The 22102-nt window shown below is 43.6% G+C and overlaps 6 protein-coding genes across 14 annotated transcripts in view; 5 read left to right on the forward strand and 1 right to left on the reverse strand.

The window, feature by feature from the left end:
• LOC119549606 overlaps window positions 1-3941 on the forward strand; it is a 49557-nt gene extending 45616 nt beyond the window's left edge. The window contains exons 5-6 of the mRNA XM_037857777.1: window positions 2236-2679; window positions 3248-3941. Of these exons, the coding sequence (XP_037713705.1) occupies window positions 2236-2679; window positions 3248-3266 (463 nt within the window). The 3' untranslated portion in view covers window positions 3267-3941. The remainder of the gene's footprint in view (window positions 1-2235; window positions 2680-3247) is intronic.
• Window positions 10-477, forward strand: LOC119549607 (submaxillary gland androgen-regulated protein 3A). The gene has a single exon (XM_037857778.1). The coding sequence runs from the start codon at window positions 36-38 to the stop codon at window positions 339-341; it is 306 nt and encodes a 101-aa protein (XP_037713706.1). The 5' UTR covers window positions 10-35; the 3' UTR covers window positions 342-477.
• Window positions 3942-4158: 217 nt separating the features above from the next.
• On the reverse strand, window positions 4159-7975 carry LOC119549604. 9 transcript variants are annotated; one of them, XM_037857768.1, is made up of 8 exons: window positions 7899-7975; window positions 7197-7843; window positions 6442-6695; window positions 6037-6373; window positions 5373-5971; window positions 4831-5317; window positions 4337-4604; window positions 4161-4274 (listed from the first exon to the last, which is right to left on the reverse strand). In XM_037857768.1, the coding sequence occupies exons 1-7, from the start codon at window positions 7919-7921 to the stop codon at window positions 4348-4350; spliced, it is 2604 nt and encodes an 867-aa protein (XP_037713696.1). In that variant the 5' UTR covers window positions 7922-7975; the 3' UTR covers window positions 4161-4274; window positions 4337-4347. The 9 variants fall into 9 exon arrangements, with proteins under 9 accessions (XP_037713695.1, XP_037713698.1, XP_037713697.1 ...); XM_037857767.1 differs by having other exon boundaries at window positions 4159-4604; XM_037857770.1 differs by having other exon boundaries at window positions 4159-4604; window positions 7197-7831; window positions 7899-7959.
• A 1443-nt stretch (window positions 7976-9418) lies between these two features.
• Window positions 9419-10502, forward strand: LOC119550620. The gene has a single exon (XM_037859450.1). It carries the CDS (start codon window positions 9515-9517, stop codon window positions 10358-10360), a length of 846 nt encoding a protein of 281 aa, XP_037715378.1. The 5' UTR covers window positions 9419-9514; the 3' UTR covers window positions 10361-10502.
• A 623-nt stretch (window positions 10503-11125) lies between these two features.
• On the forward strand, window positions 11126-12157 carry LOC119550590. Its single transcript, XM_037859394.1, has one exon. The coding sequence runs from the start codon at window positions 11238-11240 to the stop codon at window positions 11958-11960; it is 723 nt and encodes a 240-aa protein (XP_037715322.1). The 5' UTR covers window positions 11126-11237; the 3' UTR covers window positions 11961-12157.
• A 6880-nt stretch (window positions 12158-19037) lies between these two features.
• LOC119550520 (adenosine deaminase 2) lies at window positions 19038-21392 on the forward strand. Its single transcript, XM_037859230.1, has 2 exons — window positions 19038-20134; window positions 20685-21392. The coding sequence occupies exons 1-2, from the start codon at window positions 19130-19132 to the stop codon at window positions 21300-21302; spliced, it is 1623 nt and encodes a 540-aa protein (XP_037715158.1). The 5' UTR covers window positions 19038-19129; the 3' UTR covers window positions 21303-21392.
• The last annotated feature ends 710 nt before the right edge of the window (window positions 21393-22102 follow it).

Consider the following 22102-nt stretch of genomic DNA (forward strand, 5'->3'; position numbering starts at 1 on the left):
CCTGCTGGTCAGTCAGTAGTTAGCCATCGGTCGAGATGCCACCACCAGGACGTGGATACGGAGGACCGCCACCCAGGGGACCCGGAATCGCCTACGGACCACCGCCCCCGCGCGTTAATGTCGGCATCAATATCGGCGGACCACCACCTCCTCCTCGGATGGGGGTGGGCATCGGGTATATGCCACCGCCGCCGCCAGCTGTGATCATCGGAGCACCACCGCCGCCACCCGTGGTCATGATGCCACCCCCGAGACCCACCGTGGTGGTGGGTGCCCAGCCCCCAATGGCCACTGTATATGCCCAGCCCCAGGGAGAGGTTTTCTGCTGCACGATTCTCTGATGGCGATTCGAAAATGGAAAATACGAAATGGAAAACTGTGCTTCTATATAGAATTATTAACTACGTGTGTACGCCCTAACATAGTGAAATAAAATAGTTTGGTTTTAGTCAATTAAAGTTTTTATTCACAAAAAGACTGTGAAAAGTCGTTTTCAATTTTATTGTTCTTCTTTTCAAAACAAAATGCAATGTTTCCACTGAATGAATAAAACTAATAAGGTGTCCCCTGCTGATTTTAAATAATCACATTGAAGCCTGACAAATTTCAAACAATTGTCAGTTTATTTATGCAATGTTAGCAAACGAAATTATTGTATTAATGGCATTTTCTTGTCGCTTTTCAATTTGGAAAACCAATTCGCTTCGGACCGAAGAGCAATTTTCTCGTCACATGTCCGATAGCTGAGTCACAGCCGGAATTTTCCCAGGCTGTGGAAATTCAAATTGCTCCTCGAACAACATTTACTTAATACATTTTGATGTGCTCATCTAACGGTAATTGCCGTGAACATGATCGAAGCAAATTGTCGCTAATAACTTCCATGTTCCCAGGAAGAAAATTCGACAAAAACTCCGGGCGAAATAAGGCAAAAGGTATTTGAAGAAAGAAGAGAAAAAAAAACATTGTTGTATGTAATTTCAATTTGGGAATTTTCCTCATTATTTTCATTTGGGCCCATGGCGTTCTGAGCCTCCTTCTGGGTGCCTTAATATTTTTGCCAATTTATTTGGCGCTCCTCTCTCTTCCTCGTCAAAGTTGCTGAGTTGCCTGTTCGTCTGCCTTTTGATTTTTTATTATTATTTGCGCGATTTTGCACGCGGCATGTGTATGCAAATAAACGAAAAACTGCAGGAAACAAAACACGGAAGTTGCCCAGGAAGGAAGGAAGGATGGCAGGAAGGAAGGAAGCCAGGCAGCGCCACAGCCAAACGTCGTGGATCCGCGAATGTCGGGGAGTCCTGGGGACTGGGTCCTGGGAATTGGGGATTGTGGTACGCGCGTGGGTCCGCCGAAAGTCCCGAGTCCTGGGCTCCAATGGTATAGGGGTCTCCGGTTTCGGTTGCCGGGCTTTTTTGGGCTTTTCGGTCTCTGTGTCTGCTGTCAGCCGGCACGAAGGCAGGCAAAAGGCAAATTTAAATTGAAATTTTCCACAGTTGATGTGCTGAAATAACAAACGTGAGCAGGCAACGTGCGCACCTTTGAAAGGAAAGGAGAAAAGATGGTGGCGGCACACGGGTCGTATGTGTAATGTGGTAGTCTTTTAGCGTCGGCAAGTTAAGCTACTAAGGCAAATCAGAAAGGTGGGTGAATGACAGGTTGGGTTACAGCTCCCGAGGAGTACGCTCAGCAAATAGAACCACTTGTGGAGATTAAGAAAATGGAATTTTAATAATTCTATCCCTTAGGTATTTTGGAGATTATCATTTAGAAATAGCTTTTGAGATTAGAAACTCAAGAGATAAAACGTTTTGTTTAATTAATAGTAAAAGATAATTTCTCAAGACATTTATAATATTTTAGTTTAATTTAACCTTTTTAAAAAATAACTTAAGACATCTACTACCTCTAAAACAGAACCGAATATAATTTATAAAAACTAAGACGGTTCGGTTTTAAAAAAATCCTAAACAACAATCTTATATTTTTATAATTTCTTAAACAATTTGGTAGATATAATTAACCAGTTTAAGTAAAAAAATAATATATTTATTTTCTCGAAAATATAGCTATAAGCAGAACAGAATATCAAAAATAATCTATGTTTATCCTTAAGTGGAGAAGTGAATCAATATCATTTAACTAAAAGCAGTAAATGTAGTACCTAAATAGTTTGCTAATCCTTCCTTTCAGGAAACTAACTAAACTAAATTCCTTGACCTTATCCACTTGCAGCTACGGCAGCAACAACCTGCAGCCGGCACCTGGCCAGGTGGTCAGTGTGGTGCCCAAGAACGACAAGCATGCGATCCTGCAGAGCATCGCCAGCAGCTATCGCCGTGCCACAGATGCCAGCAATTTAAACGCCTCCAATCCGGCAGCCTCGCAGTCACCACCCCCGTCCGCAGGTGGCAAGGTGGTGCAGGGTGGTTCAGTGGGCGGTGCAGGGGGTGGTGCCACCCGCAGGCGGAGCATGGCGCAGCGGCGTCGTGACTGCCGCGTGAGCCACTGGTCCGAGTGGACGGCCTGCAGCAAAAGCTGTGGCGTGGGCGAGATGCACCGCTACCGCAAGGTCATCAAGCACGGCAAAAGGGGCGGACGGCAGTGCCCGGCGCTCCAGCAATCCAAGTGGTGCGGCACCGAGCGCAACTGTCACGGGTCGCAAACCTATTTAAATTGGTAAGTACCGGGGGGATAGCACACTGAGAAATATAAGTAAAATCAAACCTACACAAACCGAAGCATTTTAATGTATTTCAGAAGAATCCTTCTTGAAATCAAGTCGAAAGTACTCTCTTTTTTTCGGAGATTTAGCCTTTTTGAAAAAGATATTAGTGTAGTCTATCTTTTATTTTCTATTCAATTAAAGAATCTTAAACCGAGAACACCTCATAAAAATTGTAACAATTTGAGAAAAACACCTTTTAAAAAACGATATTTCCTAGACTTATAAATTAGTATTTTTATTAATGGATAACTACAAAAATTATTCAATGTCCAGGATAAGACAAGACTCCAACTATTAATAAAAATCCACAAGCATTTTCAATAATAATAGCATTTTTTCCAAACATACTTTACTTTCCAATTATATATTTGTGGCAAAAAAAGTCGCATTAATGTGCCACAGATAACACCTAAAAACCGTTGATGAGTAATTTTTTCTTTCTGAAATCATGACTCAACCAAGCCAAGCCATTAATTGTTTTCCGCTATAATATATAAATATTTCCCAATTTGATTGCAGGTCCGATTCCGACACATGAACGAGCCACTTGAAGGAGGCACAGGCGATATAAATATAATTTTAATTTAAGGCGTAAGAATTGCTTTTTCTGTGTGAACAAGAAAGACCAGCAAGGCCATAAGGAGTGTGGATCATCCCGCAAGGAGATTTTAATTTAAATTTAGATTATCGAACGAAATTGATTTTAAAGCAGGCGGCAAATGAACAGACATCAATGGAAAATGGAATAAATTCGAGGCAACGATGGGGAAGACTACTGACAATATTTAAAAAACCAAGAAGGATTTAGACACTGGACAAAAAGGATTGGAGTCATCCGTCAGGCGGATGTCGATTCAAACATGTTTATGTTTATGTGTTCACTTTGATTTCGATTTGTCATTTTGTTGCTTTAGCTCTTAATAATATGTAAAAAATCATCATAAAATATTAAACATGAAGAAGAAAAGGAAAACATTGAACAGTAGACGTACAAAGTTTAGAAAGCAAATCAAAGTAAACCAAAAGCGTGAACATTTGCATACCCAAACAAGGAAAAATGGAAACAAAACCAAATGAAAAACCAAACACAACACACTTTAACCTATAAGCGTGGAGCCAAAGTGTGTTGTTCAGCAACTAAGCTAATATTAGATGTAAATTAAGCTAACTAATAACTTTAAATGGATTGCAATAAAAGTCAACCCCAAAGAAACCTGCTCGAATTGGAATTAAATTGAAAAGGCATTCGAAAAAATAGATTCCCAGTTGGACAGTCACAATTATATAACTTTAATTTTAAGGAAAAGTAAATAGTTAAAACCGTTTGCCAGTCAATAAGACCTGAAAGATTTTTAGAAGTCACATTCCTACGAAATTTCATTACCAATTGTATGCAGTCTCCATAAAAAATCCCTTTTCCAATCCAAAGGTGTAATATAAAATCATTTATTCAGAATTTTGAACACGGGCATAACCAAAACATAACTAGTTAAATAGTCAATAACAGTTGTGTATGTATCAAATGCGATATCAAGAAGAGCGAAAGCTGTTTTGTAAAATAAATCCCATGTTAGAAGGAGGACAACAAATAAATAATGCAATTCCAACCATCAGATTCCTTAATGGGCTTTACGGTTGCGAAGCTTTATCAGCGCCGGCAGCAGTAGTTTCAGTACTCCGGAGCCTATGAGGCACAGTCCCGCAAAGACGAAGGCAGAGATATAGTTCCCCGTGGTGGCAATTAGTTCTCCGCCAATAGTGGTGCCAATAAAAGCACCGACACCCATGGCCAAAGAGGTTATCCCAAAGGCATTGGTCAGCTTTGCCAAGCCCAGATATTTCACATATATAAGTCCTCGCAGGGTGGCGAATACAGCTATTAAATAAAGGGAAATAGAATAGGTAGAATTATAATTATGAGAGAAGTGCTAGCAATGAGGAAAACCAATAAAGGGAGATTTAAATCCAGCTTCTAAATTAAACCTTTATAAAATTTTGCAAATTTTAAGGATTGTATATAATTGTAAGTATAACATGGCATACTTTCTCCGAAATGTTCAATCTCTTAATAGGGGAAGGCAACTCCCACATAAATTACCCACCTGGAGCGACCCCATAGGAAATGCCGTAGAGGAACTGGAACCAAATCAAGTCCTGACCATAGAAGGCACTGATAAAGACGGCACATCCGCCGTAAACCATGCCGGCTCCACATATGCCTGTGGTCCAATCACGCCGCTTATAGGCCAGAAACCCACAAACGTTCCGCAGTATAACGTTGGTAATCCCGATGGTGGGTCCTATTAAACGCCCATATTCCATGGGAATAGTGGTACGTGCGAACGAGTAAACGTAGGGTATGTTAAAACCCAGCGGATACAGAAAGGCTGAGGCCACCAGCACCTGGAACTCGAACCTTTTCAGCAGATGGTAATCGAAGAGCTTTACCAGGGTGGCCATACATCGGCCCTGCTTCTTCTTTGGCGTTTCAGGTCCCTTAGCCCATCTTCTATGACTGACTCTGGAAGTAGACGGTTCATCCTTATCGTCTACATGAATTGTTTTAATGCCGTAGTTTACCTGCTGGGTCTGTAGGTGGAAGATTAATTTAAATGGCCCTGGGGGCTTACTTTTGGAAACTCACATTCTTGTGGAGGTGGATCTCCTTGCCCTCGAGGTGCTCTTTGCTGTGAGGCTGTTCGTATTCGGCGGGACCCGTGTAGAAGAGATCATCCCGCTCCATGGGCGCTGGACGGATGAGCAGATTACGCTCCTCCTCGGTCTCCGCCTTCTTCCGCTTCTTCTCACAACACTTGGCGCAGCAGGGACAGAATTTGGCGCACCCACGCTTCTTTTCCTCCGGCTCATACGTGCTAAGGACACTCCGACTTGTTGCCGTCTGGGTGGACATACGCAAGTAGTCCTGCACATAGAAGTTGCCGTAGTACTCCTCCGAACTGGACTCCAAAAGGTCGGGATGGTGGTACAGGCCCACCTGAGTGGGAGCCACCTCCACGTAGGTAATGGCAATCAGCAGGATCAACATGATCAGCGCCGACTGCGTGCGGAGCATGTTCCTCCATCCGATAATCGGCACCAGCCAGCCGTTGAGGAATGTGAACACTACTATTCCAACGCCGCCGCCGCTGCAGGAGAATCCAGTGGCCATCGGACGATACCGCTCGAAGTAGTACCCCACGATCAGCTGGGAACTCGCCCAGATCATGCTCATGCAGATGCCACCTAGGGGGAGATCCTAAGTTATTTATCTTTTATTGGATTGTGACAGTACCTGGTGAGCAACCCACCAAGGACGCTGTAAAAGCATATCAGCATGACCAGGTTGACGCTGAAGCTGGCGATCAAGACCATGGATGAGGAGGATAGGACCCCGGCGATGGCCACCTTGCGGAAACCAAAGCGATTGATCATAATGGCACCAAATATACCGCTCGTGAAGTAGAATCCAATCTGGACACTGGCCACGAAAAGTACCTCCGTCATTTTGGCGTCCAGATCCTTGGCTATAAACGGCAACAGGGTGCCAATGGTGAAGATAAGGCCGTCGATGATCAGCTGGGCGAGAAAGGAGAGCACCATTATCACCCAGCCGAAGCCGCCGTCTGGTGGAATCACCATATAGATCTGCGGAGAGCGGAAGATTCGTTATCCTTGTGCTCGGCACCTCTGAAAGTTGGTACCCACTCACTTACAAAAACCATACCAGAGCCCAGACGTCTTCCGCCGCGGATCAGGTCGAAGGACTCCTTGGAATCATCACTTATCGAGTCGAACAATACACTGTTCTTCCGCCTATCCTCGTCGTATTCGCTGAATGACCCGGGTGACTCGGTGTCAGCCAAAGGATAACCCGCACTGGTCGCGGACACGGACGCGTCCTGCTGGATAACGTCCTTGTCAATGACGTACGAGTCCTCCGAATCGTATCTCGGGACCAAGGGGGCTCCTGGGTGAAGGCTACGGGATTAGTCGGAACAAATGCAATGCATCTGCAAAAGTTTACGGTTTTAAGAGGGGGCTCTTTTTTTTTAAATATTAGTGCATGTTTTAATTTTAGTCTTATCTATCTTAACAGTAAAGTAAGTACATCAGTATTATATTTTATAATACATACAGCTACCGCGTGAAGTTTAAGTTTCTTATATGTTGTAAAAAATTATAATCCTAGTTCGTACAATAGCTGCCTATATACTCTTCTGATTTTTTGAAGATTTTTCTGTGGGCAGGTAATACAACCTCTACCGAAAAATAAAGAAAAAATCGTAATGGAAATACAAAACATTTATAAAAAAGTTTCAGGTCTCATTTATTCATTTACCAGGTCTTTAAAAATATTGAAACTTTTAAACTAAGATTGGGTGAGTATCCCTATACCTACTAATTTTAACAAATTAGTTATAATTGATATAATCAGTGTGTTCTAGATAAGCAGCAGGAAGGAACTTACTTTTTTTAAAGAACTTTTGCGTTTTGGTAATGAGCGGCTCCTCCCTATCATATTGTTCCGTGGCACTGATTGAGGTCACACTCTCCACGGATACGACAGACACGAACTTTAATCTAGATTCTTGGGCAATGGTAGACTGAGCAAAGCTGGACGGAACAGATGAATCTGAAGAGTTCCGATCGGGTTCTATAGATGCGGGGGTCCGTTTAACAGAAGGAGGTCTTTCAATGAAAGAGAGAGGTTTCTCAAAAGTGGGTTCCACATACGGCACTTCGGAGATCGGTTCAAGGGGGGCGGAGGCCGGTGGGTTGGTATCTTTAGGCTCATCACCTTCTGGAGCCTCCACAAGGATGTGGGGAAAAGTTCTGAGAGGCAGGTCTCCTGTATTCCAGTGAGACCGTCTGAGAGACGTCCTTGAAGTGCTCCAATCGAGGATTATCGAACTAGGAGTCCTTGCACTGGTCCCCACTGCCACATCGACCATCTGCGGTAGATCTGTCTGCGTTTCATTCTCGTATATGGACGAGGCTTGCACCAACAGATCCTGCCTGGACAAGGATCTGGACCTGAGTGTGGTCTGGCTACTTCCCTTTTGCACTGCAGGGGTGGTCTGGTCTTCATCTGATGGCACCGAGCTGCTGGGTAAGCTGGGAAATAAAGGACTTGGCTCAGGAGGAGTTCTCAAAGGACGGGCACACTCACCTCCGCCTACGATTCCTGCTCATTTTTCGACTCTGTCGCAGCGTGTTCCTGACATCTTTCACAAATCTCTCTGCGTCTCGAACCCAATCCACAGTGACTGGCTACGTGTCTGGCTGCGATATGAGAAACTCCCACCGAGGAGGGAGTTCATGGGGCTCGGATTGAAAGTAGGATTCGGGGACTGTCGCCAGACATTAGCTGCTTCTGGTTGCCAGGCAAGCGTGACAGACAGAGTTGGTATCCCCCTTCAGAAAATTCCCTGCAGCAACTGTTACTTTCTGCCATCTCCATCATCTCTCTTCCCCAGGCGAATCCCCACTGCCACATCCCGATCCCAGCTCAATTCCACACCCGCCCGCCTGTTTATTTTGGGGCCAAAACAAAATTGCATCAGTGCAATTTCATTGATTGCAAGTAAATGAAATCATTCCGTAGTCGTCGGAGTTTTACACAGAGTGGAGTGGGCTAAAGTGCATCTCAGCTTTAAGGGCAGTAACTTCATTGGCAGTCACTCAAGGGCAACAAAAGATGAAGTATTGGGGTCGCCGGTCTTCCCAGTTGATTAAATGGAAAGCGATGCTAGCCAGATGTTGAATTTATGAAATCCCCACCGCTGTAAAAGTTCAACTAAGCCAGCCCCGCTGGAAATGTTCTCGCAAAATAAATAACAAACAAAATGCACTAATTAATTAGCGTAAAGGCTTCTGACCAGCAAACTTTCGACCCCAACCACTTGAGCTTTTCCCTCACCCAGCGGGATTTTCCCCCGTTTTCCCGCGGGTGAGCTCCGATTGCAGCGGCTATTTTTCCTGGCCAACATCTCTATGCGGAAATTGTTTTTTCCAAAAGGTTCGCTCGTACGTGCCCGTTTTTTATGGCCAACGTAGCTTTTCCTATTTCTCCTTTATTTTTTTTGTTTGTTTTTTTCCCTGAGCGACTTGAAATCGAAACGGCCAAAAGATTGCTCTGCCAAATTGTTAACAGCAATTGACCCAATTTTATGGGGGGCCCTCATGCATGGCCACTCTCGTTCGGCAGTGACTCCAATGAAAATATCGGCGTAAAAGCGAAAACTGCCCCGAGAAGAGCGAGTGGCCACCATAGCGTATACTTATTCTAGTGGATTTCTGTTGTTTTTGCGATGCTTTTTTTTTTTGGGCGGCTGGAAGGGGCTTTGTCGTTTGGCTGGCTGCGCTCTGTTTGCATTTAACTTGTAAACAATCTGTGGAAAAATTCGCAAAGTGAAGGTTGCGATGTCTATTTTTTCTTTATTATTGTTTCCCGCCCAAATCAAGGCAACTGGCATCGAATGCATTCGCAATTAACAGCAGAATAAACAAGGAAAAGCCATTTGGGTAGTCTCGTAGTCTCGAAAAGAGTTCAATCCGCGACAGTTTCCGAAAAATGCACTTACATTTGTGAAAACTGTAGAGTGTGAATCGGCATGAGAAATTTACCCCATCCAAGGGGGCCTTGGGTTTGGCTTCGTTGTACCTTTTGGCAGGCTATCAGGGAAAGCCTCAGATCAAAGTAGAACGTTCACCGGGAACGACCTAAATTTCGTTTCTCCCAAAACTTCCACAGTACCGGCTCCAATCCAAAATCTCCGTCTAGAAATGTTTCTGGGTAAAAATTCCACAGCCCTATGTCCACAGATCCTGAAAGAGGCCCAGGGTCTGATGACTTCGGGAGTCTCCCTCATCAGCCGGCGCCTCAAGCACTCGGATGGTGAAAGTGACAAGTGTGCCAAGAAGAAGAAGGATGAGCGAAAGTGCGAGAAGTATGTGCCCACCAACTCCCTGAAGCCGGAATGCCTGCCGGTGGATGCACAGAAGCCCAAGTACTACAAGCAGCTCAATCCCTGCAAGACCGACAAGGAGCTGGCCGTGCAGCATCCCAAGTACCTGGGCGTCTGGGGCCGCTGCGAGATCCCCTACAAGCCGGAGCCCCTGTGCCAGGATCCCTGTGACCTGGCCGAACGGCTGGACGACAAGTTCTACAAGCCCAGCAAGTCGCTGGATCGCGAGTTCGACCAGTACTGGGTGGAGTGCTTCTTCCGCAAGCAGAAGCGCTGCTGCCGCAAGGTGGCCCCCGAGCGAACCTACCGCGTGCTAACCCAAAAGTGCGGGGCGGCCCCCAAGAAGAAGCCCTGCCTCACTATCAACCCCATGCCGTGCAAGCAGGAGGCCAAGGAGGGACCCTGCCCCAAGTTCTCGCTCTGCGACTGCAAGCCGGCAGCCATCAAGACCAACTGCCGGGTGGCCCCGCGGAAGAAGAGGTGCCGCCGCCGGGCCTGTCAGTATCCCAGCTTCTCAGAGTGCCAGCACGAGGAGCTCAACACCACCAGGCCCATCGAGTGCCGCTGCCTGGAGGTGCCGCCCACCTGCCTCGTCTATCGCTATGGTCTCCTGAACCGGCGACTTCCCTGCGATCCTCCAGAGAAACGAGATGACTGCAATTAGTTAAACACTTGACCGGGAGAAGTTTGGATTCGGTGGCCCTCTCTTGGTGCTGTAATTCCTGGCAAAAAAATCACTAGTCCCATTTGGAGAGTCTCGAAATTTTGGTGAAATAAATTTGAACGTATGATCACTAAAAGAAAAATATACATCTTTGATTATTTTGGGGGTAATGGCTTGCCCATAAGTAAAACGGATCTATAGCTTTTTAGTTTTGTACGCTAATGATTTTGGAACCCATCATCATTAAGAAGAATATAAGATATATGAACACATTGACTGAACATATTTTATAGAACAAAGTTTAAAAATTTTTTTTAGTAAACGGATCCGAACCATTAAATAAGGGAATCTAACTTTTTTATTGTATTTTGATGCAACCATAAAAATAAAATAATTATCAGCTCATAGTTACAGTAACATAGTAATTTATAGGTATTAATTATATAATTTACATTTTCAGTGGGGTTCATCTTTTAAAGGTATGGTTTGCATTTTACTTAAAGCTAGTGGAAATGTGTGTAATTATATTTATTAGTACTGGTCTCTTAAACGTAACTCTTTGAATAGTATCCTTTCTTTTTAAAGGTGAACCAAGTGAAAACCAATATGAGTACTATTTTACAATTTTATTTTATTGTAACAAATCTATCCGTATTAGTCAATTTAAGCAACAAGTTTTTTGTTTGTATAATTCAAACATAGTTCCCAAGTAGGCTTTGCTTCCAAACGTCAGCTGTCGTAGGCACTTTCACTTGGTTTCTGGCTCATTCACAAGCCATAGTCCGAAGGGTAAGCACGTTGAACACCTCTGCCTCGAAAAGTCCAGGCTTCCGTTTTGGTTTCCGTTCAAAATTTTAGTTAAATTCAGTTGAAAGAGATGGGGTTGTGGCAGACCGTCCAGCGTTCGCTGCTGATGCGGCACACTGTGGGACCGCTGACGTTCAAGCGGACAAGGATGTACGACGCCCACTTGATGGCGGTGCGGAGGAGACGTTTGGAGGTGATTAAGGCCGAGAAAGACAAGCCACCGCAGTGCTTCATGGCGATCCGTCGCTCCGAGAACCGCTGCAACCAGCCGCGCCTCAAGTTGCCCCGGGCCGAATGCTTGGACGATCCCTGCGGCGACCAGGAGCTGCCCATGGATCTGGATCACTACACCCCCAGTGACAAGAAGAAGCGCAAGTACCAGCGCACCTGGTGCGAGTGCTATTTGATCCCCAAGGCGGCCGTCCAGGCGAAGAAGAAGTACCCGAATAGACCGCGCCGGAAGTTCGATTGCCCCACGGTCAGCGAGGTAGAGTGCCGCGACGAGGACATGAATCCTGAGAACTTTCGCAACAAGCCCGAGAAGCTGATCGAAGTGAATCGGATCGGGGACTGGCCCTGCTGCAAGATCCCCTCGCCGGGCTGCCCGGAGGCCAGGAAGCCGCCCTCCTGCGACGTGGGTCGCATCCCCTCCTGCTGCAAGAAGCGCCGCACCCAGTATCCCAGCTTCTCCGAGTGCAAGAAGGAACTGCTCGACCCCATCATGCCGTGCGAGTGCGAGAAGAAGGTCAACCTGTGCGACGTCTGGGCCTACTGGCGCAAGATGAAGAAATAGGCCAGCCCCAGCAGCAGCCCCTCGAGGAACCATCGAAACCAGGGAAATCAAGGCGGAATGAGTCCTATATCTGGATCGAGATGCCCCAAATCAGCAGTGAAAAGTATGCGAAAACAAAGTGGCTCGCATGTATTACCGTTTATACTTTGTTTAAAGGTTAACTCATAAAATTCCGATCCTCCAGCATCACTCACCAATTGCGACTTTAGTTTTCTTTTACCGATCTTGATTTGTAAATATAATTCTATACTTAAACTAAAATAATATTTTTAAACGGCTGCAAGTTGAGATATCTCTTATGGGTCAAAGATTATAAGGATTTTTGCGGTTGATGTATCTTTAAAAGGAATATTTTATTTTAAATTCAACAAAATCAATATCGATTAGGTTTGGAAAAAGGTTGATGCCGTATAGAAAAATAATATACCTTTTCTCGTTATCCGTTTAAGAAAGTAGACATGTAGTTATACTGTTCGGAACGACAAATTTATTTTCACAATGTCTTATTTTAGGAACTATATTGGGAAATTCTGTTTTACAAACCGTGAAAAAATAAGTAGGCGAACGATTTTACTAGACTTTGACTCTAAGAGTTTTCAGTCAAATAAAACCTAAGGTGATATAGAGAAACAAAATTTTTCAGTTGTTTGCAGAAACCAAACAGTTTTTAAAACTATTAGTTTTCCAATATCCTGAATGACTGAGTTATAGTTCAAATGTATCTTAATCATGGTAATTGGATGGGTTCTATTGATTACAGACCTTAACTTCACTCCAGCGCATTGGGCTTTGTAAGGGTCGCATTGAATGCGATTTTCAGGAATGCTTGATGGTTAATTCTTGGCAGTCGGGAGGTTCTTCTGCTGCACTGCCACGTTCCTCGTCCTAGTTTTTCCAGCTCCTTTCCTCTTCCAGCTCCTCCTCCTCCTCCTCCGCCCGCAGCTCTTTAGCTGGAGTGCTCTCCTGTGCAATTCCTAAAAGGGATTTGCATGCCGCTGAGATGTTTATCGCAAATTGTTGCCGTCGTCTGCGTCGTGGAGGATGTTGTGACGTTGTCGTCTGGCGGCGCACAAATGTCAACAGCACAAAGCTCTGACGTTTACATTGAAAGTCACTTTGGGCGCCAGGCAGCCAAACAGACAAACAGAGGGATCCTGGGGGCCAAAAGAGGGCGATGGCTAATGAAAAGCGCCAACAAAATCCAATGCATTTTTATTTAAATGCAAATGTTTAGCCTGCCAGCAAGTGTTTAATTGCGGAGCTCGGCATTGACAAGGAGGAGTTCTGAAAGGACCGAAATCGGAGGACTGAGAACTTGTGATGGGAGGGGTTTTCTGAAACGGAGCCGAGAATTTGCCAAACATTCGTCCTCGCTGTTGTTTGGGCCAAAGTATGCCCCGGAGTGACATTTCGCACAAATGAAATGTATGGCTGAAAAGTTGTCTGTTTCTGTGCCCAAACAAATAATTTTATTATAAAAGTTGTTCCTGCCTCTATCTGTGTGAACTTCTGCTTTTCGTGAGTAATAGATACCATGTTTTTGTGGGTATTTTCGTAACATGTATACTGTATGGCTTTTTCTAATTTTAGACTATCTGCTAAATACTTTTCCTTGCTTTTTACATAATATTTTTATTATAATATTTTATTTAAGGGGTTAAGTCCGCATTATGTTATCAGCAATAAAAAATTAAACATTTAAAAAAAGGAAAAATATATAAACAAACCAATGTTTGGTTTCCCTAAGTTAGTTCAAAGTGTATAACATTCTTTTACCTTGCGTATTCCAAGTGCTTCTTAGCTTCAGAAAAGACTTAGTTATATTTTTTTGTTGGTAATAACTTTTTAAAATCATTCGAAAACATATTCTGGAATGTATGTATGTATCTTGTCACCAAGAGTTGTGCTAAAAGTGCGGATGAAAGCTTAGTGATAGAATGGTGAATATCCTATGCTAATAGTTGCAAATAGAACGCTTACCATTCTGGGATATTCATTTTTAATAGAGAAGCATTGGCTATATTTCTTTGTTTTACCAGAACATGTCCGACTATCCGCGGCTTCTGCCATTTTTCCCCCGGTCGAATAGGCTTTATGTGTTTCCCCAGTCATGGAGATTATGATAAGGCTTTACGACTTTGGCTGTCCAGTAGCTGGCTGGATTAAAAGCTTTTTGCGGCTGGGATATGGGATGTTGGGGGATGCCAGGGAGGGGCAAATGGCTGAAATATAGGGTTAGTGTAGAGCCCTAGGCAAGGTAAACAAACAAATTTAGTTATGACCAACAAAGTTGCAAGGCCCCCTTGCTTTACAGCTCGGCCAATTAGCTGGACGAGGATGCTGACCTTAATTACACGTGCACTTTTAGTGCAACCAGTGTGTAGTCCCCGTACTCTTTTTTCCCCCATTTGTTGCAGTTTAGCCCATAATCTGGACATATGTATATACATGTGGTGCATATACATGTGTAGCTGCACCCACATAACCATAAATGTAAAATGCCACGGGTATGCCATGCCATTCCATTTTTGTTGCCACATTTTTTTTTGTGTTTCACTCAGCTGGCTACACTTTACACACTTTGTTGGCTCCGTGTCCGGGTCTAAATGCTGCTGCCGGATGGTTAATATTATTTTATAATTTCGTTTTATTACTCCTACTCTGCCGCAGAGCGTTGTAAACATGTTGTCCGGAATGGTCGCGAACTGGGTAGCCTGGGAACCCCCGATCCCCGATCCCCGGAACCTGGGTGCCATTTGGGTAGTCAAAGTGTGCCATTAAATGTATAATCAGGCAATGAGGGGCCAAGCGTTAAATGCCGAGCGGGGATTCTGATGGTCAGAGGTGAGGGCATTTAACCCGACCCCCTGAACACCTAAAAAGCATTAAAACCATGCTAAGATCGCTTAAAGTTTTTGCTGGCCAAGAAACATATTCTTGCTAATTTATTGAGCGCAAAAATCCTTTACCTTTGGAGAAAAATCAAAACAACAAGTAAGCCAAACGTAAAAAGTGGTTTGCATATTACAGCTTATGGATGTGCACTTGCATAGCACTTTGCCTTTGTTGCTTTCACACACTCTTGATCAATCTATACCCTTTGGATTTGTTATTCCCTCGAATGGTTTTGTGTAGCTTTAGTCTCAGAGCTTACTGATGTGAAAACCAGTGAAATGAACAAGCTTTTATATGTTTTTCTATCAGCATCTGTATGACATTTGTCTCTTTGTTCTTTCTTTAATAGTTTGCAAAATACATACCTACAAAAAATGTGGTCTTTTTCACGAGTATCCACTGCCTATTGGACGCAAAAACTTTGAAAAATTTGTAAATATGATACAAAAGCTATCAATTTGTGTCCAATTAGTAGATTTCTTTGACTTAAATTGGGCATTACTTCGCTTTAAAACAAGAAGCTTATTGAGAAAAGTGAACACAAAGACCTGGATGTTTATTTTTATCTTTTTCATTTTCCAGAAAAAATAAATACAATTTGTTGCCTACTTTGCGGCGACACTGCAAATTTCGTCTTTCATCAATCGCCTTGCCTATCCAATATTGACATTTATTGAAGGCGCAATTCTATTGACATAATTCAAATAGGCAACAACGTGCCACGCAATTCAAACGCGACAAAATGTAAATTGCCTCACAGGCGGCGAGTGAGGGGGGATTACGTGCCGAGCGAGAAGACAAATCAATTTGAAGGAACACAATTTTGGGGACCAGGAATAGTAGGAGTAGTGGCCGAAATGATAATCAAGGCACCACATTTTTGGCTCCATTGTGCGAGTGACAATGGGCCAAAGATAAAAATGACAGCCACAAGCTGGCAGCTAAGTCGGGATGAGATCTCCAGGGGACTGGGACTGGGAATGGGAATGGGACTCGGAATGGCACTGTGTCTATTGTCTCAGGATGGCCGCTGGACTTTCCGTTCCCGGAATGGGTAATGCACACATTGTGGCAAAGAGTTTAAGCAGCTGTTGTCTGGCCGGCGTCTAAATGTCAGACTGCGGCTTATCGCCAGCGTTTTGACAATTTCCCGACTTTCCCAGTTGGCTTTTTTCGCCATTTCGCTGTGGCGGCTGCCAGTTTAATTATGACATTTAATTTCGAGTTCATTGTCGGCAAATCTCTGGCTGCGCACAAAAGCATGCAACAGTTTTTTTTGCCATTGCTGCACAAGCGGAAGTACATTTGTCGTCGGCTGCACAAACCGGAAGTTGTAGCACACATGTACACATCACACAATCAGTGTCTGTGTATGTATGCCACAAATAATTTACACAAAAAACATTTAGGAAAATCAGAAAATACCATTGCATGCTTTAAAGTTCTTTAAAATTTTGAAAGGCATTAAATTAATTATACTTACTTATTATTATTTCAGAAGTACGAAGTTAATATTTCATTTTAAATTAGTTTCACATATGTTTCTACTGATGCTCCTTAAATATACAAATAAACTACTTCATTTCAGATTATGTCAAATGAAGAACTCTAAGTAAAAGCTTGATAAGTAAGAAGCATTAATAGCACAATACATTATCTCGTTGGGCTGCTCGGGGAACCATTAGATCGGAGCTGGGTCGGATAATGAAGCCATTTTCGGCTAGGGTGCCGATTTAAGATGCCATTTATGAAACATGTGCCGGCATTTATGCATATTAAATTAGTCAGCTTAGGCAAATAAACAGGCCAGCGGACCACCGAACCCTTTTTTATGGTCCCGAGAACTGCGTCATATTCCCACACATTTTGCTTAATATTCAGAGGTTCAGCTGGCCCCGAAAAAGAAAGAAAAAAGCCACCACACTCTAGCGGCAGAAGGAAGGGATCCATATAATAGTTGTTTGGGGCAACTTAAAAACGCATGTTGGAACTTTTCAAGTGTGAATTGCTCTTCATTTTTGCAGCAGACAGACCCCCGATGGAAAAACTGGGCGAGCTGAAAGAACTGAACTGAAAAGGCATTCGTTGCCTACTTTTCCCAGACCCCGTAACCCTGCAAAAATGGTGGTATCTATATGTATGCTTGGTGTGGCTGTGGGTGTGAGACGCAGTTGTAACAAAAAGAAACATAAAATAAAATGGCAACGGCAGAAATGTTTTATAAAAATTTATATGAGCATAATTTGTAACTGCAGAAAAAAAAAGAAAAACGCTCACGCAGAAGGAAAAGATGGAAAAAGAGATGTTAAAACGACGCCTCCTACGAGGCGTATGAGTGTTTTTGCGGGTGGAGGCGGTGGGCGTGGTCCTGTCAGACAATGGAAACTGAAAACGGTCTGCAGATGTAGAAAATGAACATATTTTCGGCTGTAGAGCAGCTCGATTTGAATTGCCAGCCATGCTGCGAAACTGTGGGTTCTTTTATGGAAAGAAAACATCCCTAGAAAATGAGCACCGAAAAATTTAAGAAATTCCTTGCAAATATCTGACACATAATGCAAAGTGCTAGTGGTAGATTTCTCATCTAGAGTTCATTTTGATGTGTATTTTAACTTGATTCTCTTGTATACGAAATTTAAATTATCCAAGAAACTATAAACTTAGATTTGCAAAGTTTTCAAGAGTTAGCATTTTATCACAGAAATAAAATATTTTGAAGCCAATTTTTCAACGAGATAGCAAGCAATAAATAATAAAAAGTCTGGGTCAAATTGTGCATTGATAAAGTTGGTTTTCGTTTTTCCACCCAGACAATCATGAATTCCAGGAAATCCAGGGCAACTTTTGATTTTAAATAAAATGCCAATACAATAAACTAGAAATAATTTTAGTTTACTGCAGTTTGCTGAAATTGAAACAATTTTTTGGTTACTCTGTCGAGCCAAAGTGATCAACAGTAATTAAAGAGGCATTTGCAACCAATACCGTAGTTACTGTTTATCGGGAAGTTCCCCCTCTTTCCCCAACTTTTGTGTCTGCTTTTGCAGATTTTCCAACTTTTGGCATGTGGCACACAATTAAGATGCAAATTGTTTTTGCACAAAATCAAATTTCCTTTCTCCGGCAAACAACAACAGGCATATCAGTTTGCCACTTGCCAAACTCTTTTCGCTTTGCTATCTCTTTGTAGTTGTTGTTGCTAAGTGACAGATACAACAAACACAACAGGAGGAGCAACAACAACAACGGGAGCAACAAAAACAGCAGCAACAATTGGGGGAAAATGCTTAAATGTCGTTCAAGTTTGCGAGTTAAGTGCACTACGTATGCAATCGACACATGTGTGCAACAAAACTCGTTAACACTTGAAAAGTTTCATGGGCCCGAGGGCAAGTCGGGAAATTCTGGGCTCACTGCACACACACACAGTTACTAAAAAGGACGAAAGGACGTGTCCTCTGTGTGTGTGTGTGTAAGAGAGCAAAGTAATGCTGCTGAAAAAACACTTAAGCAGAATGTTGTATATATTCTGTAACCAAGTGAGGCGCAGAGTTCAGTTTGCCTCCATTTAGTTCGTTAGATAAATCTTTGCAACAGTGATAGAGCCTGAGTGTGTGTGTTAGCCAGTAGCTGGGTGTGCGTGTGTGTGTGTGTTGGCCCTTGGACATCTTGTAATCGTTGGGTTTGAGACCCCATTGACAAGGAGATGATGCCGGGAAACAGCGTCTGGAATGCAAATCGCAAGCTCGCTCAAAGAAACTCACTGCAAATTGCTTAAAAGGATCAGTTAGCATTGGGCAATGCCTTTTAGGGGTCCTTAAGGACTTCATTTCTTGAAAACAGAATGGTAATTAAATAATCTAGGAGGAAGGAAGTTTTTCTAGAAAAACTACTTCAAATTAGGGAGTCCTTTAAATAGGCATAATACAGTGTAAGTAAAAAGAATAAATAGTACAATCTTTTTTAAAAAAAGTGTAAAGCATAATTATTCATAAGTACTTAAACCAAGCAAATTAAATAAATATGCTAATGAGTGTCTTCCTTTTTTAATTTGTACCAATTTTATAAGTAAGGTACAACTTTAGCACGGTGATATAAAAAATTCTGAAAAACATCACAGAATTAAAATCTTCAAGAAAACCATAAAAATGTCTGTTTACTATTAGATTCTTAAAATTCTTGTGACGTTTGATTATTCTGACTTTCTGGTTGTCATATCAAAATTCCAAAAAAAAATGTTACAATATTAGTTTAAAAATTCTAAAGAAGGTCAGATGGCGGTGCGGTTGGCCCACAGGGGGCAGGGTCTCCTCTCTGAACTGGCGAAGTATGCCAAGCCCAAAGCCTCCCGGCTTCTGCATCAACACCCCACCGAGATGACCCTGCTCGAAATGCTGGGCTCCACCAATCTGCGCAAGAGTACGCCCGAGGACTACCGCGTCCTGCGCGAGATCGTCAACTCCTTCGAGCGCTACTCGGGAGTGGGCAACGATATCCAGCTGACCCTGCCGGAGCGCTCCGCCAACGAGCTGATCATGAGCGAGAAAAAGCGGGAGTACGAAAAGGGCATCATGGACCCCTCGAAGTTTGCGCCGGGTCACCACATCTTCCAGGTGCTGCACACGGTCAAGCAGTCGCCGCTCTTCCAGATCCTTCGGAAAATGCCCAAGGGAGCGGCACTCAAGACGCATGACACCTCCATGTGTAGTTCGCGGGCGGTGATCGAGATGACCTACAGGGAGAACCTCTGGGTCTGCACCACCCAAGAGGGCTGCCGGGTGGTGGAGTTCCGTTTCGCCAAGGAGAAGCCCAAGGACGTCCGTTACGAGGATGGCGAGTGGCAGCCAATGGAGAAGCTTCGCGAACTGCGGGGAGAGGAAAACCTGAGGAAGTACCTCCGAGTCCGCCTCAGCATGTATCCCCTGGCCAGCTTCACGACCAATGCCCACGCTTGGCGCCACATGATGGGCATCTTCAATCTGCTGGACGGCCTGCTGCAGTACGCCCCCCTGTGGGGCGACTACTACTACAATGCCCTCAAGGAGTTCTATGCCGACGGAGTGCAGTATCTGGAGGTGAGATCCGTGATCCCGGAACTCTACTGTCTGGATGGCAGCCGATTGCCCAAGCGTGAGACTGTGCAAATCTACATGGACACTCTGGAGCGATTTAAACAGGAGCACCCGGGATTCATCGATTCCAAGCTGATATATGCCCCAATTCGGCATGTCCAGCCAGAAGTGGTGGGAAAATATGTCAAGGAGTGCACCGAGCTGAATGTAAGTTTTTATCTTTAAGACGCAAGCCATTACGAATTTATTCGGCTGCCATACAAATACCTATTTGAGGTAGATAATTGCAACCAATTGCACTTGAGCGATCCGAACAAAGACCTCTATTCCAAGGCAAGGTGCCTGTTTGGGTTCAGATAACAAATTGCCCTAAATAGGGGAGAGCAATTTGGTCACTAATAGTGAATTAACGCATCGATAACCTTACTTAAGCTCAGGACAAAGTGATATTAATTTCGTGGGAGTGTGCGTTTTGGCTCTAATAGCATTTCAGTTGTATCAAATAGTAACCAGAGCTAAATATTACGTTTAAATTATCAACGATTTTATTTTCAATTTAAGTAAAATGCAAGACATAAGACATTCTAAAAAGGATTTGTGATCCAAAAACCTATTTGTAAAAACCAAATCCAAAAAAATTTGGTATTTACAAACAGTTTTCTTTAAATGATTCAAGGACATCTTTGAAATAAGTTTGTTTTGTTTAGAACTCATAAAATCTCAGCACTGACTTTCAATCCAAAAAATCCAATTCCAGAAAGAGTTTCCCGACTTTGTGATTGGCTTCGACTTGGTGGGTCAGGAGGACAAGGGCCATCCGCTGAGCAAGTTCGCGGATGAGCTCCTCAAGCTGCCCGAGCACATCAACTTCTACTTCCACGCCGGCCAGACCAACTGGTACGGGTCGCACGTGGACCAGAACCTGCTGGACGCCATCGTCCTGGGCACCAAGAGGATCAGTCACGGCTACACGATCACCAAGCACCCGATCCTGATGCGGCTGGCCAAGTACCTGAACATCGCCCTGGAGGTGTGCCCGGTGTCCAACCAGGTGCTCCAACTGGGCTCCGACTACCGCAGCCATCCGGCGGCCACGCTGATCGCCGAGAACGTGCCCATGGTGATTTCCTCCGGCAATCCGGCCTTCTGGCGAGCGGCTCCTCTGTCGCACGACTTCTACATGGCCTTTCTGGGCATCGCACCCATGACCGCCGATCTGAAGTTCCTCAAGAGGACTGCCAAGAACTCAATACGATACAGCTCCCTAAGGGACGAGGGCAAGGCAGAGGCCATGGAGAAGTGGAAGAAGGAGTGGGACGAGTGGGTTGCAAAGATTGTGGCAGAGAAGGAACAGGCTTTAGAGGAAAATAAGTAGTTCCATATAGTATAGCATCTGGCATTAACGAAATTCCTTTGAAAATATTACTGTTTTATCGGGTAAATAAATTTAAATTATGTACTTAAATTTATTAGACCACAAGTTAGTCCATAAACAATTAATATTTTAAAAAGTAATAACAAACCCCTCTGAAGTCAAGTTTATTTTCTAAGAAATCATAGTGGGTTATTAGAAACATTAATATGAGACATATGACAACTTTAATAGCCCCATATGATTTTATTTTCTTATTGGTATTATATTTTATTTAACCTCCATATTTATTTAAATTAACTTTCAATTCAAAACATTTACGACATACTCTACTTATAAATACAATATTTAGATATCCTCTACCTTTAAGGGTAAACCCTTAGTACATCTATTGAAATCGTATCTGAATTTGCGCAACATTGTTAGAGGGTCCAACAACTTTTCCACTCACGCACAGCCAAAAGACCAAAGTCAATGACCAATGGCAAGAAAGGGGGGAAATGGGAAATCTGGGGGATAAACCTTGAGCTGCACTTTCAGTCGCACCGCAAATTGTTTGAGTTTCCGCTTCTTGATTATTTCAGGCAAACCAATAAGTTTCTGGCCAACTTTTTATTGCATACTTCGCTGTGGGTGATCGAAGGTGGGCGGTGGAAAAGAGGGCGTGGCGGGCGAGGGGTCATGCAAATGTCACAGAAACTAACACTTCCGGTTCTTGGATGCGTGTGTGTGTTTGTGCTGCTGGCACTAATTTCATTGACTTCCATTTTCCGCCCACACACATGAGAAAGTTGCCCGAGGGC

Source organism: Drosophila subpulchrella, chromosome 2R, assembly GCF_014743375.2.
Source record: "Drosophila subpulchrella strain 33 F10 #4 breed RU33 chromosome 2R, RU_Dsub_v1.1 Primary Assembly, whole genome shotgun sequence".
Lineage (NCBI taxonomy): Eukaryota > Metazoa > Arthropoda > Insecta > Diptera > Drosophilidae > Drosophila > Drosophila subpulchrella.

Coding starts and splice junctions, on each gene's coding strand:
- LOC119550520 (XM_037859230.1), top strand. CDS start 19,130: ATGGCGGTGCGGTTGGCCCACAGGGGGCAGGGTCTCCTCTCTGAACTG. Junction 20,135..20,684: donor AGGAGTGCACCGAGCTGAAT/GTAAGTTTTTAT, acceptor ATCCAATTCCAG/AAAGAGTTTCCCGACTTTGT.
- LOC119549604 (XM_037857767.1), bottom strand. CDS start 7,921: ATGAGCAGGAATCGTAGGCGGAG. Junction 5,972..6,036: donor ATGCTTTTACAGCGTCCTTG/GTGGGTTGCTCA, acceptor ATCTCCCCCTAG/GTGGCATCTGCATGAGCATG. Junction 5,318..5,372: donor AGATCCACCTCCACAAGAAT/GTGAGTTTCCAA, acceptor TTCCACCTACAG/ACCCAGCAGGTAAACTACGG.
- LOC119550590 (XM_037859394.1), top strand. CDS start 11,238: ATGGGGTTGTGGCAGACCGTCCAGCGTTCGCTGCTGATGCGGCACACT.
- LOC119550620 (XM_037859450.1), top strand. CDS start 9,515: ATGTTTCTGGGTAAAAATTCCACAGCCCTATGTCCACAGATCCTGAAA.
- LOC119549607 (XM_037857778.1), top strand. CDS start 36: ATGCCACCACCAGGACGTGGATACGGAGGACCGCCACCCAGGGGACCC.